This window comes from Manduca sexta, unplaced genomic scaffold (genome assembly GCF_014839805.1).
Source record: "Manduca sexta isolate Smith_Timp_Sample1 unplaced genomic scaffold, JHU_Msex_v1.0 HiC_scaffold_1676, whole genome shotgun sequence".
In the NCBI taxonomy this organism is placed as follows: Eukaryota; Metazoa; Arthropoda; class Insecta; order Lepidoptera; family Sphingidae; genus Manduca; species Manduca sexta.
Window position 1 is genome coordinate 1 of NW_023592564.1, and position 15,083 is coordinate 15,083.

Consider the following 15,083-nt stretch of genomic DNA (forward strand, 5'->3'; position numbering starts at 1 on the left):
CTGAAAATATTTATACCGAAAAGTACTTTTCACACAGGTAGAGCCACTGGCACTAGCTTGTGGAACATAATCAGCCGTACCTCCGGTATGCAGTGCGAGTGCGTGATCATGGAGACAATGTCGTCGAGTGGCAGCAGCGAGTGGCACTTGATCTCCGTGTACACGTTCTTGCCCATCGTGCAGCAGGTCAGCAGCTTCACCAGCTGGATGTGGTACCTGGATTTAACACGATTTTGTTTATCGTAGGAATTCTGTGGACCTTTAGAAAGCTATATTACTTCTGAGTCCTATAGGCCAGCGGTCGGCAACAGTTTGGTAGGCAAGGACCACATTAACTAAAGGGGACATATGTGTATAACATTAAACCTAGAAACCCTGCCTTAAATGCGTTTACTCTTAATTTAATATATTTATTTTGATGTTTAAGCCTTATTACAAAACAGTCACGGGCCACAATCAGAACGTTCGCGGGCCGCATGTTGCCGACCGCTGCTATAGGTTATTTTATCCCGGAATATATTTTATATACCCGGACTTTATCCAGAAAAATCATGACACGGGAGGAGCTGTCAGCAAAAGTTAGTGTTATTATAAAATTTTGTTGTATAACGCAAGCTGCTTTATTATTAATTCATTGGTCCTTTAATATTTTCTGTTGGCCAAATTGAAGAAAAAAAAAATGATTGCAGAACTCACGTCAACGGCTCCGGCATCTCGCTGGTTGCTTTGTACTGCTTCATCATCTCTATGAAGTAGTTGAATGATACTTTGTCGTTGTAGAACACCAGCACGTCTTCGCCCGCATTCACCATCTACCAAAAAACAAGAGTAGGAATTGTGATCATGCTGTATATCAGGTGTGCCTGTAGCTCCAGCTATTTGGATTTTATTATATCTTTGTCTATAGTTCACGCGTTATGTGGACCAAGGCAAGCACCGAATGGTACCTGAAAAACGAGCAAGGAATTACAGGCGGACATTAGCCATCGTGCTGAGAATGCATTATATTGCGAGAGTCCACCTGGGTAGCTACCACCGCAATGTCTATTTCTGCCGCCAAGCAGCAGTATGTAGTCACTGTTGTATTACGGTAAGAAGGACATTGAAGCCAGTATTACTACTGGACATAATAAGACTTAACATCTCATGTCTCAGGATGACGAGCGCAGTGGAATACCAACAATACTTTGTAATTTAAGGTGTTGGATGGTGTTTCTACTGCTTATGGGCTGTCATATTGCTTACCATCAGGCCATCGTCATTAAAAGCAATAAAAATAATGATTACATCCCGCCTTATCCTACTCTAGTGCATACCTCCTGCATGACAAGGTCCTGGCTGCGTCGGATGTACTGCGTGTCGGCATGCACGATGGTCTGCAGGAAGCGCAGGTAGGCGGGGCGGCGGCCGCGCGACTCGATGCAGTGCACGAAATGACCCACCACCTTCTCGTTGCCCTCGTGGGAGCACAGCGTCGGGTTGTCTTTGAATATTGCGCACACGGTTTGCGCTTCTCTAATCTGGAAATACAGATAAATTGAGTCATGAACGTCAGCATGAAAGGAAAATCAGCTCTATATATCTTTCTTGCTATAGTAACAAAATTAACTATTTGGCTGGTTGGTCGACATTTTTCTTGGGCTATAGTTAACCTAATATCAAGTGCAGTGAAGTCACAGCGGTGCCAAAGTAGAAAGGAAAACCACCTATATCAGGAGGTTGCAAAGTGACTGAAGTTGCAAAAAGTGTATCAACAGGTTTCCATTGTTGTTCCATGTTTCCATGTTAACCATCGACTCGTACAAATACTTTCATCCCTTACCCCAGCGTTGAGGAATAGGTCGAGATGTTTGCAGCAGCGCCTGGTTCTGCTGGTTGCCGTGGCAGAAGTTCTGCAGGAACTCGTGAGCCAGGGCTAGCAGCTCGTCCATCGCCGCGTCGTCTTCATCGTGAGGCACCTGCCATCAAGAAATTTTCTATTATAGTAACGACTTGATATTGACAAGTTTAGCAGGCCAGACCAATAAATTTATAAAATGTGGCTTTAAAAAACAAAGCCAGGTGTTCATAATATTCATAAGTATTAGAGGGTAGGTACATTTATGAACTGTTAGCGAGAAAACCTACACTAAATATACACAAATATTCTCCGTTTTCGACGACGGTTTAATTATAGAGATCTTTTGCCCATATTTGTTATATTGGCTATACAAAATTACTCATACAATTTCACAATACTTAATCTCTGAAGGGGTAGGCAGAGGCAACCGGTGTACCAATTTTTCGTCGTGTGATAAGGCACATGGGACGCAAATTAAAGATTGATACTAAAACAAAATCCAATATCACTTTCCGTAAAGGAGATTCGAACACAGACCTTCAGCGTGGTAACAACTACAATAACAAGGCATTCACGTACTTTTTAGACAAATTGTATAAAAAAGATTAAAATAGTTGTAAGCGAGTGGTACCTGCAGCAGGTCCAGCACGATGTTGTGCACGCCGATGTTGCGCAGCAGGCGCTGCTCGTGGCGGCGCGCGGCGCGCGGCCCGGCTCGGCGCCGCTGTTGCCCTGCGTGCAGTACTTTATCATGCGCTGCAGGATCTGGAAACAATCTTATTGCTAATCAACTAGTTCATTATTTTGTCTTCCGCTTTGATGTGGAAATGGACAATTAATATTCCCAACTCCTCTCTGTCTTTGTATTTGATTAATTTCGTTGCGGGATAATGACAAATTAGTGTTCCCTGAGACTCGCCGAGCTTCACCGCTCGCTGTCATAAAATGCATGCAACTGGCTTACAGGAGTTGTATGTCGTCAAGTTATTTGGTAAACTATTCGCCATTACTCTAAATAAGGCATAGCGTACACTACCTATTGCATCATCCATATTCGAATTTTATAAAACTCAAATCTTATATTTTTAGAAAGACTTATAAACGTTCATATCACAAATTGAGTCCAAATGCTAGTATACGTAATAAGACATAACCATCATATTATTTTAAAGGTTATTACCTCTTTAATCTTCTTATACTCGTTGTGGTCGTGCTTGGCCGTTCTAGAAGTGTCGAGGACGTTGTCGAGCGACGCGTTGCGTTCCAGCACCGCCCAGTGGACCCACATTACCTGTTGGACCTAAAATGTGTTACAACGTTAGGTCGCTATTGCCGCAACCTTTTTAAACATAGGATATATTTTTTAAGTTTTTTTTTTATTTATAGCTGATAGGAAGGTTTCAAATATGTATTTTTTCAAATGATTTTATTAAAAATCCGTAATATTTTAACACCGACAATTATTAATTACAGAACTACTAATTATATGTATTTGTGACTCGCGATTGGTTGCCGATGGGGGCCAGGTTCTCTATTTGATACGTAGCTCAACCCCAAAGCCGTTGATAGTAGGAAAATGTGGATATGTCTGTTATAGACTATTGATAAACTTTACTTTATTTGGACGGTTACAGATATGTTTCGTATGCTATTGACAGTTTATATCATAAAAACTGTCATTTTATAATTCGCGTGCAAGTCAACCAGAATATATCCAGTGAAGGCAAGCTGCAAATAGGTAATAGTAAAACTTGTACTAATTTTTTTAAGACATAATGACTGGCATTATTTATTTATCATTATATTTGAATGTTGTATCATCAGATTCAATTTAATCATATTGTTATACCAAAATCACCGTTATTACCAGTGTGTTCGTCCAGTATATGACCGCGCGGCCCTTGTTGAACACCCACAGCTCAGATTTCTCGACGCTCTGCCGCAGTAGATCCAGGTCAGCCTTGATCTGCTTGTACGACTCCACGTCAGCGTCTGATACCAGTAGCTGGACCTGAAGAAGATATCCTTGAGTACATATTTAAGGCGAAGGGATAATCAGGGGCATCGGACTTATTACTATAGCGGCGTCTAACATCAATATAATGAGACCATACTCCCAGGGAAGCTGGTACGATACACATTTGACTTTATTACACAGGCAGACACGCTGGGTGCAGGCCGCTTCCGACAGGTTCCACTGGAAATCTTTAGAGACCTACGTTCAGCAGTGGACTTTATGTGGCTGATGATGATTCACAAAATTGTCGCAGGTTAAAATTTCTCCCGACGTTTCGACGTGACCATGAAGACTTTGCAGGCTTCATGGTCACGAAGGGGTCAAACTCAAAGCGGAAATAAAATCGAAATAGTTTAATTTTAATAACTCTATTACTATATTACTCTGCAAAATACTTTTATAATTAAATTCATTTAAACGTAATTTATGATAAACGCACCTGTTTGAAGGCGGCGAGCACCTCTTGCCGCTGGCTGAAGTGTCGGAACAGCAGCGCCAGCGCGCCCGACACCAGCGCCGCCGACGCGCCCTGCGAGCACAGCTGCAGCAGCACGCGCAGCACCATGCGGCCCCCGCACGAGTCCAGGTCCAGCCCGTCCCTGCACCACACACACAGCTGGAGCCGGCGCCCTCCAGCGCTCGTCACGAACTTGCGCTAGTGAGCAGTACCCCTAGCACGAACCAGTCCAAGTCTTCGTATCGAGTAAAAAATATGTCTCTACATTCGTTTGACAATACTATGCGTCAAATAAGAAATTCGTGCTGCTAAATCTCATCAATTTCAACACAAACTGTTTGATAACTATATGATTTACTGTGGATTTACACGCACGTAATGTTAAGCTGGCGTGTTTTAGTTCCAAATGCGCTCACAGGGGCGCTGTTATAATATCGATAAAAATTACTCAACGAAACTATAACTGAACGTTTATTATAACGCGAAAATTTGTGCTAGGGGTACAGGAGTGTACGAAAAGTTGACGAATTCGTGGTGAAGTTAGTCAAAATTCACAGAAAAGAGGGTATTTTGATAATGGTGCTACATAAACTTCACACACTGTGTACCTGTGATGGGTATACCATGCTTATTACATTCTTTGTATATATAAGGAAAACAAAGCTGCTTCCTTCTGATTTTTAGACGTATTCATGTGGATGTAAATTTAGTAACAGAATGTATTGTGTACAAAATATTCATTATATCTTTGAAAGTGTATTTTATCAAGTTCGTGACAAACGATATAAAATTTAAACGTATCAAAAGCATCTCTAAGCCGTTCAGCAAACTCGAATTCAAAAGCACTTAAAACTCGTTGTTTTGACCAGCCTTCGCATGTCAATTCACACATAGATTATCTATCACGAAACTATAACGTCTATGGGGTTATAAAACGGACCAGATCTAAATGATTTATGAAATATTTTAAGGTCGAAGTTTACTAAATTCACAAAATGATTGCTATTCTTTACGTCAGGGGCATTAAGATCGAAACTATTCTATCAAACTAGCGTGCTTTTTAAGGCATTCTCGGTTTTCCATTAATTCGTGGTTATTCTGAAGCAATGTTAGGGAAGAGTTTAGGCATTCGGGTTAGGCGCATTTGTTGAGAGATTTCATTGTCGATATAAAGTTTATATATAAGATATATTCAATTTAAATTATATTTTTCGATTCTCGACTTCATACAACCAAATATTTCGACAATAAAAACTCTCATTCTATTTTTTTTTAGTCAAACTTAATTAGTATTTTGACACGGTAAATGCCGTATAAGCTTCTTTACATTTTGGGCAAATCCTCTACATTTTTTTAATTCCATAAAATGAACATGACCAATTAAATAGAAAAATCGTGCTGGCCCAAATTGTTTGAACCTCTAAAATAGAATATAAAATAGTTGTCAGCTTAGGTAACTATGTAAATATAAATGTTTAAAAAATACTGCGTTCATCTCTCCTAGATGCCTTTTAAGATTTTTTTCCCAGCAGTGGGGGCCCAATCCCACTTATACTACTGGGTTCATGGTAATTTAATTATACGGCGTTTAACGTGTCATCAACCATTCCACATGCGTATTATTCATTCCCGATATTATCATGCTATATGTATTCTTACTAACAAATCTACATTTTTTGGTAGACAGCTCTCTGGCACTGTTTGTATAGCTCTGAAATAACGTCGCTACATTAGTAAACACCTATGGAAGGTCCTGAGGCGATAGAAGGGTCCCGTTGCTTCATTATTCAAATGTGTTTCAACTTCTGTATCAGTTCAATCCGATATAGTATCTGAAATGTATGAATTCTTGAATCGATTAAAGAATTATCATGAACATTACACGTTCAAGCACCAGTTCAATCCGTGATCTTGATTGATGTAAAATTGATCGTAATAGATTGCGAAAACCTTGATCCTAAGTTTACGAATTAAACTGATTCCAGATTGTACTGATTTGTATACTTCAATTCAAACTTTCATGATTGTTTTACATATCGATATTGGAAAATTCGATAATACTGAATAAAGCAACATTGTATCGTTTAAAGTGTCAACATTTGAATAATGAGAATATTTATATTCAATAGAGCTACTTTACTAGTGTCCATAATAAAGGTATAGTTTCTATGGTTCAGGTAATAAATAAAATCTAGAAAAATTTGAACACTAATAAAGTAGAATATTTATATCCCACCACCATACATCATGCATTGTTACTACATGATATTTATATTTTGAATCATTTGCTTAGTTCGTTAATTTATTTAAAGATCTCTGACAGATATTTCACCCTTTCCATTCCCAATAGTCGCAGTTTCGAAGCCGAAGCTATAAATTTAGAGTCACAGGACGCTTACATTAATAAAAATGTTTTTTTCTTCATGCAATCTCGCTAAATAATATGTATTTCGTGTACTGAAAAACAACCTTAATTGGTCATCTTACGGTGTATTCTTAATTACAAATGCAGAACAATACTACAGTCCGTGCGCGATCTCCCAGAATTTGTGGGTCGATGTAGTCCCGCACATTCCCAGTTTGCGTATTGCTCTAATGCGACAAACTAATTTGAACCTTCTAATTATACAGACAAATCACAAAACGCAATGTTAATTCGTTATTTTTTATTGGTTGAATGATTGGTCGCATCGAACTAAGCCAATGACATGTTATCCATTTTTTATAATATAGGAAGTTTACAATAAAAAATTACAATAGAAATATATGGTACATAATTACATAATTTACATATTGTACATAGTTTACTATATTACTATATTATATTTGTATACAAAGGTGACAGGTTCTAAAATTGCGTGAAGAATCTGAAAAGATTAAAGTTTATAGAATATTATATTATTATAATACTAAAGCTGATTTTAATAAGAAAATTATTAAAGATATCAAAGATAGAATATAGTGTGGTAGTCCGTATTCTACCACTTCATATTAGCGCGTTGTACGCCCATTTTTTCGGACGTGCTATACAAAGTTGGTCGTATACTCAAGATACGCCAGTCGCTCAAGTTACCTTCAAATTCAGACACGCATTCAAAAAATGCTTTAGATATAAATGTTAGGAGGACACGACTATTATTGTGTCCATAGTAAATATATTCAATACCTAACATAACATCCTCGAATTATACATAGAAGTGAGCAACAACAAATCTTCGGTTCGTTGAAGTCGACCAACTGATACCCGTTTCCATAACGTTATTTTTTCAAGTGGGCGTGGTTGGCGCGGCCTAAAACTATTGCAGACACAGCAACGTTCCAGAATTTGATCTTTTTAACGATACTATTGACTGATAATTTTATTTTTCATCAAAATCGAATTCGAAACTCCATTGGGTACTTTTCGCTGCTCCTCATAGATTTGATTTCGCCACCCACAGTTATTTGCAAGTCACTCTGTATACTCCCACTATAGCAAAGATCCACCACGAACTAGCTCCTTTTAGCATGAGATTTGGTGTCCCGATGCACATATGAGGTTCTCTGTGCTATGCGGGTGCTGACCTGCAGCTGAAGATGCCCTCGGCCTGCAGCCCGATGGCCTCGACGTCAGCGCGCGCGAGTCGGCGCGCTCGGCCGCCTCGCCCGCCTGCTCGAACTCCTTCTTGAATATCGACAGCAGGCAGCTGATGCGGTAGTCCAGCCGCACGTCCAGGATGAACTGGGTGTAGATCAAGTGCGATTCAGATATTTACTTGTTGTATTTTACATAAAACTTATTACTCGAGACTTTACTCGCGTTAAAAACCTTTAAAATAACAATTTACTGCAGATATCCGTAGTATAATCGGTACGACGCCAAAGCCATCTAAAGAAAAATCAAAGTGGAATATTAATTTTTAACACGGTAGCAAAGTATTGGTAAAAAAACCTATGCGATAATCCAGTACAAGGTCAATCCGTATGCATAATTTTGGCGGAACTGGTTAAACTGTGGGTATCTGCATTTACCTCTAACAATCATTCAAACATTTTCATATACATTGACGTATATTATATTGATACGAACGTCCATATAAACTATTTGTTCAAAATCTGAACTAAAATGGCAACCTTCACTTGCAATTTTACTTGCAACCTTTATCTTATCGATGTTGGTTTTCATCAATCATTCGTCGATAATGATGAGAGAATATTTTCAGTGTAATTTATAAAAATGGTGATGTCACCTGCAATATCTCGATGATCTTGGAGCTTGCGTGTCCATGACGAGCGGGTGTTCCCGCGCCAACACCAGGGCGGAGGCGCTGCGCTGTAGCCCCGCGCCCCCTGACCCGCTGCTGCCGGGGCCCACCTGCTGTACGCAATACATCACTATTGATAATATTCAATATGGGCGATTTCACTGCTGGTGCAGTTATCGATAAAGTAAGCTTAAATTGCCGATTTCAATTTTCGTTATATCTAGGTGATCTTAATTAATAAGAAGTAAGAACTGAAGTCCTACAATTAAACGTAGTATTATTAGGATCGTGTCACGTAATGGTCCTGATCAACTTTATAATTAATGGTTTGCGTTTCTCATTCAAACCATAATCTTTATAGTCAAATTCCACAATCGATTTACTCGATTATCGATACAACACTAACATATTTTTAGACGATTTGTTAAGGCACATATGTAGGAAAATAGAACTATCCGTATACCCGCAGTATTGTAATAATGGAAAACAAACTCACATTTCTAGCGACAGAGCCGAGTGTTATGGAAGTCATAACAGCGCCCATGTCGCTCTATACTCCGAAGAACACCGCCTTCGGCTGAAATCATGTCCAGTTTGTAAGAACAGATTGTAAAGTATACTTTGACGAAGAAAATAAAACTCTTCTTTGGATGCATGCCCGATTCAAGAAACATATATCCCCTTATTCATAGACGTTTTTTTATCTAAGGAGCATTGCTGTGATAACAAGTCTGTTTCTCCGTTTTGTTTATCTGACAGCCAACTAGATTCAAATTTTATCTCAATATTAGCCAATCACAACGGCCTTATGTCTACGCACTGCGAAGGCTGCCATGCCGTCAGCACTGAGGAACAGACTTGTTATCACAGCTTTACGCCGTCCATAGATAAAAAAAAAGTCTATGAATAAGGGGGATAGTGTATAAATACTATACAGTGACCAGGAAAATAAAAATCTTGCTTCCGTTTTTCGTCTTGAAGTTTGTTATCAATACAAGAAATTAGTTTCTTATTTAATCACAGCATGGATAGGTTTTTTACTAGTCAGGGTATCATATACTTATTTAGGCAACCGAAATTTAAAAAGCACTCACGTTTCTTTATCTCCTTCTCCTGGGCTGCTTGCATTGAAATTATTTAAATAAGTCTAACTAACAATATCCATGAAAAAGACTATTTAAAGTATTGTTATGCTCAAAGGGATATTTTATGATTCGATGCCACAGTTGCATTAAAACATTTTAGCGAAATACTATATGTGCTACCTACCGATGTACCTACATAAGTGTGAAGATATGTTTTTTTTTGCAATGCTACATATATTGGGAATGCACTATCGTTCAAAAGTTACATCTGGTGTTAGACGATGAAGATCCATTAAAACAACCCAGCGTAATCCTAATCGGTAAATATTATCAGATTTACTGTCACTTTCCAAGATGAACTACTGACGACCATTTTCAATGAACGATCCCAATCTTAATCTTCGATTCGATCCCACGAACAAATCCAATCAAGATAATTTACATATAACCATGTCAAAAATAACTTTATTCGGATTGGTCAAATTTCACGATGGATTGAAAAAACTATTGGTATCGTTTATTGGAAGCAGCGAAATCCTTCCATTTACATGGCTTTTACATCACATACAACGGCCCGCACTGCTATGAGGTAAGTGCGAAAAATCAGTCCCTCAACATAAAACATGGCTTTTGCATGACATACCAAGCCGATGATTCACTTACATTCCACTTCTCCAGACAGCGCATTGGTCTCGTTGAGCAGGTCCATCGCCGTGACGCAGTCCAGGATGCTGAGCAACGTCTTTGTCAGCCGCAACAGGTCGCTGAAGCTGTGAGCGAAAGGAAACAAAACATTATTTGAGTCACTTTTACTTTTATAGGTGGTAGGTATCTAATATGTGAGCTTTCACCGCAATATCTATATCTGCCGTCAAGCAGCAGCGTGTAGTCGCTGTTGTGTTCCCGGTTAAAGAATATTGTAGTCAGTGTAATGTCTCAGGATGGCGAGTGCAGTGGAATACCAAACAATATGTTGTAATTAACGGTGTTGGATGGTGATTCTACTGTTTATGGGCGGTCGTCGCTTACCATCAGGCGAAGGGCGAGCTCGTCTCGTCATTCAAAGCAATAAATGAAAAAAAAAATACAGCCGATCTCACCTATAAAACCCGAAGTATATAAGCTCTCTAGCGAGTTTGACCACTTCAAACGTCAGCTTGTTCTGGTCGTGGTCGCCAAAGTACCACGTCTTGGTGACCACGTTGCACAGGTAGTCCTCCACGAAGCGGATGGTGGACGCAAACTGCTCCTTTACCTTCTCCCGGTTCGCGTCCGGACCTCCTTTCACGCATTGGTAGCTGTTGGTATCAGAAAATATACAGGATGTTTTTAAAAGGTGTGATAAAGTTGATACCATGTACAGGTGGATGATTTTTGTAGATAGAGAATAAATTTAATTTTTAAATTTCTTGCGCTGGGGTTCCAAAAGTTTCATTTTCGTTTTATAACCATATGTAATTTTTTTAAGACGGCAGTGTTTTCACTGCAGCTGGTACTAAGTTAAATGAAGTCCAAAGAAAATGTCGATTGGTACAATTCATAATTTACCTAATTGTTTTTGTTTCTTCAGGATCCCATGTTATACGAGACTTAGTCATATAAAATTACATCAATTACAATCCAAGTAATATTAGTGTCAAACCCTACGGCAATTATCAAACATAGCGTTACTAACCGCCTTTTCAATAAACGATCGCAATCCCTTTTACTATCTCAAAATGGACCAATCAGGACATTTTTTTCTTATTTTAAATGGTTCATTCTCGGAATCAGATTAAAGATTGAGATCGGGATCGTTTATTGAAAACGGCTGTAAAACCGGTGCAAAAGAAACTCTAGGTGTCGGGGCGTGTAGCGGTGCGGGTGCGCGGGTGTGCGGGTGTGCGGGGGTGCGAGATACTAACTCGTGCACGTGTATGCGGTCGCACACGTCGGTCCAGAGGCGCGCGTACTTGACGGGCGTGACGGGCTCTTGCGGGTCGCGGTCGGCGTGCAGGTGCAGCATCAGGCGGCAGAACGACGCGCGCACCTCGTACGACAGCGACGCGTTCGACATGCATCTGTACAATATATACATTTTAGTAAACTCGTTTCCTAATCGTTGCTCTCATTCTCTCCCAGGGGCCGTGCTGACTTCAAGTTCGTAGTACGTTAGTGGGTTGCCCTCAGCATGGTCGCTTAATTTTTTAGGGTTGCGAGTGCCTAAAGCACTCACCCTGTATGTTTGTATAAGCCGACCCTTATCAGACTAACTAACGTAACATATTAAAGGAAAACGTTTCTTTTTCTGGTGATTTTATTTTGTGTATCAAAGTTATTACTGCCAATAAACGTCCACATAGAAATCTTCGATGTAGGAAAAGCCATTTTTCAATCTTTCAGCAATGTGTATATGAATCCAATCAAAACTCGCTTCAATATTTTACACACGGTGTAAAAATACTACTTTTGAAAACGAAACTATTGCCTGACAGTTACTTCTTTAATCAGAATATCTTCAAAATATTTTAGCAATATTAAGACTTATTTCAGAAAAAATAAGGCATACACATCTCACTCCTGTTAACGCTAGTCTAGGAGGATCGATTAAACTCTGCTCTACTCACAATAATATCAGGTCTATATGCAGTTGTGGCGATAGGCTGTTGAGCGCGAGGTACTGCCGGTTGAGGCACATGTTGCTGAACAGGTCCAGCTGGTGTCTGTAGTAGTCCAGGATGGCGGCCGCCTCGCTGCTCGGGTCCATGCGAGCTTCCGCCGCCAGGTCGGAGAGGTAACATTTATTCTGCAACGGATAAGATACTTTATTTGTAGTAACTTGTTGGCGTATTTAGTGCTGGCACTACATTTGATGTATTCGTCAAAATAGTATTTTGAAATAATCTCGACTTTATGTTCTTCGTGAATAAAAATGGTGCATTGGCCAAATAACGCAAATATTTGCTCAAGTATGACAAATATAGTGCCAGCTATAAAGATGGATAAATATTGCATTCACAGAAAAGAAACGAAATTCGTGTTATCGAAGTTAATAATAAGCCATAAAATATAATTAACACTAACGGTCGAATTACTAAACGTTCTTAATACATATTTGCGGTTCGATCGCATAAACGGGCTAAAAGTATATAATAGGACCATCACTTAATACTTGTGAATGAGAATTTTACCAAGAAGTTCCGAACTATGTGTACTCTGCCAACCCGCACTAGGCCAGCGTGGAAGACTAAGGCCCTCTCAGTAGTAGAGAAGCCCGAACCCAGCAGTAGGACAGTGTATATACGGGACTGGTGTAGATATTTATTTTTATTTGTTTGTTTACAGGATCTATCTGCAGATATCGACCAAGGTATTTATTTTTTTATTTAAATTGTACAAGTATATAATATCATCTGTTGTATTCCATGCAAAGCTTACCTTCTTATTGTTCCACAGTAACATGACTTTCTGTTCGATGGAATGTTTGTTGGCGTCTTCGGCAGCCGACGCCTTGCCTTTTCTTCCGTATTTTACTGATACTAATCTGTAAAAATAATGGAAATAATTAACATCATTAAATTAATTCAAATTGCTTTTGAACCTATCAAGCATAAACTTTTCTCTAATAATTTGTCAGTCAATCGTCTTTTGTTCGTTGCCTAACTTCGTTTCATTCTGTCTTCTCTCTTGCGTCTCGCTCACGCACTTTATATTCTATTTAAAGCATCACACTAATGTGACATACCCACAAATATAGAATAATGTATGGTACCTAGTCTCGATGAGTATGTCGGAGTTGTTGGCGCAGAGCACGCTCTTGCAGATGAGCTCCTGCGTCACTGCGATGGCCTTCTTGTTCGAGATGCACAGGTCGCTCAAGTAGTCCAGGAAACGGGACTGCCACGTCTTCATGTTCTTGCGCACTAGACCGGGGTATACAGAGTCGCAAACAGGGCACCCTCATTTCACCAAATGTGTTCCGTCCCATGATGTGATAGGAGTAAGCCATATCGGGCACAAATTCGAGACCCCGGGCTGATACTGAGTAGAAAAACGCAAATATCACTGCCCGTCCCGGGATTCGAACCCAAGACCTCAGAACGCTGTCGTACCGCGCATGCAGTACAACTACGTCACCGAGGCAGTCAAATATTAGTAGACAAATTGAGTGGATAGACAAAACTCAGTCTTATATTTTAAAGACCCACTAGGTCTGTCATTTACCTAGCATAACATATCATAACATAACATAACTACAGACTCCAGAGTAACTAGGTTTCCCCTAATCGTATGAAATAGAACATTACTTAAGTTACTTTTGGCAAAAGCAGCTTTCTAATTATGACATAATCATTAAAATCGGTTCACTAGTTTTGGAGCAACAAACAATTCTTTCCTCTTTATATATATAAACTAGCTTTTGCTCGCGCCTTCGCCTGCATGAAGGAGTTTTCCGTGATAAAAGTCCTATATATTTTCCCGGGATAAAAAGTGGCCTATAACCTTCCCAGGGTCTTAAACTATCTCCATACCAAATTTCATAAAAATCCGTTCACTAGATTTTGAGAAAATCGATAACATACATACAGACAGAAAGGGAACTTTGTTTTATATGTATATGTCGGCGCTGGGGCAGAGGTTTCCCCCAAATCCATGGTAAAGAGAAACACCAAACTTCACTTTTAACTTTTTATAATTAGTAACCCGAGGTATAGAAAACGACTGTGTCTGGCTGCTCAAATGCTCAGTTTAAATACTCTCCATTAACCGTTACAAAGTTTAGACATTCAATATATTGCTTGAATATAATATGATTTAACCAAAGTTTACTCGTAATTTAAATTAAACAATTCTTACAATAAATTGTTAATTATTTACAATATTTTAAACCAAGAATAGGTAGCGATGGGATAAAATAAACAAAGATACTTAATTATTCCGAACTGGTGACAGTGAGGAAATAACTTAAATCTAAAATTGTAAATTAAATACTTTAAAATGGTACAAACGTGCAGTTTACATTTAAATAATCAAATATGAATTTCAGAACATGTTTTGTTTTATATAAAATCAAACTTATAATAAGGATGTCTAACAAATATAATAAATTGAACATCACGATTATAATACGTAAGAATTACAAAAACATTCAAGTAAATCAATAATTAATATAAAACAAATTAAGAAACTCTTGAAATTACATAAATAAATCTCTTTAGTTCATTTCCGATTTAATAAAATATTTTAGTTATGTTTCGTGACAATAGATGGCGGTACAAGTGTGCGCCCATATATACGTACCGACAAACGTCTCGATCTCTGAGGCGGTGATGTGCTTCTCGAGCAGTTTCCTGTTGTTGTGCAACAGCGCCGTGATGGTGTCCTCCGCCAGTATGTCATAGCCGATTTGTTTTTGCATGAAACCGAAGTGTTTCGCTATGTATTCCTGGTGACAATTGCA

The 15,083-nt window shown here is 39.0% G+C and overlaps 1 protein-coding gene across 1 annotated transcript in view; it reads right to left on the reverse strand.

The window, feature by feature from the left end:
* Positions 1 to 80: 80 nt before the first annotated feature.
* The window catches only part of LOC119191593 (inositol 1,4,5-trisphosphate receptor-like), a gene marked incomplete at its 3' end in the record, with an annotated part of 33,846 nt that continues 18,843 nt past the window's right edge, over positions 81 to 15,083 (reverse strand). The window contains 24 exon segments of the mRNA XM_037445481.1: positions 81 to 216; positions 697 to 812; positions 1,317 to 1,520; positions 1,823 to 1,853; positions 1,855 to 1,958; positions 2,472 to 2,537; positions 2,540 to 2,605; positions 3,021 to 3,140; positions 3,708 to 3,851; positions 4,297 to 4,456; positions 5,978 to 6,025; positions 7,879 to 7,949; positions 7,952 to 8,035; positions 8,544 to 8,564; positions 8,567 to 8,671; positions 9,055 to 9,108; positions 9,110 to 9,135; positions 10,307 to 10,413; positions 10,744 to 10,941; positions 11,548 to 11,703; positions 12,250 to 12,428; positions 13,061 to 13,166; positions 13,395 to 13,553; positions 14,926 to 15,068. Of these exon segments, the coding sequence (XP_037301378.1) occupies positions 81 to 216; positions 697 to 812; positions 1,317 to 1,520; positions 1,823 to 1,853; positions 1,855 to 1,958; positions 2,472 to 2,537; positions 2,540 to 2,605; positions 3,021 to 3,140; positions 3,708 to 3,851; positions 4,297 to 4,456; positions 5,978 to 6,025; positions 7,879 to 7,949; positions 7,952 to 8,035; positions 8,544 to 8,564; positions 8,567 to 8,671; positions 9,055 to 9,108; positions 9,110 to 9,135; positions 10,307 to 10,413; positions 10,744 to 10,941; positions 11,548 to 11,703; positions 12,250 to 12,428; positions 13,061 to 13,166; positions 13,395 to 13,553; positions 14,926 to 15,068 (2,604 nt within the window).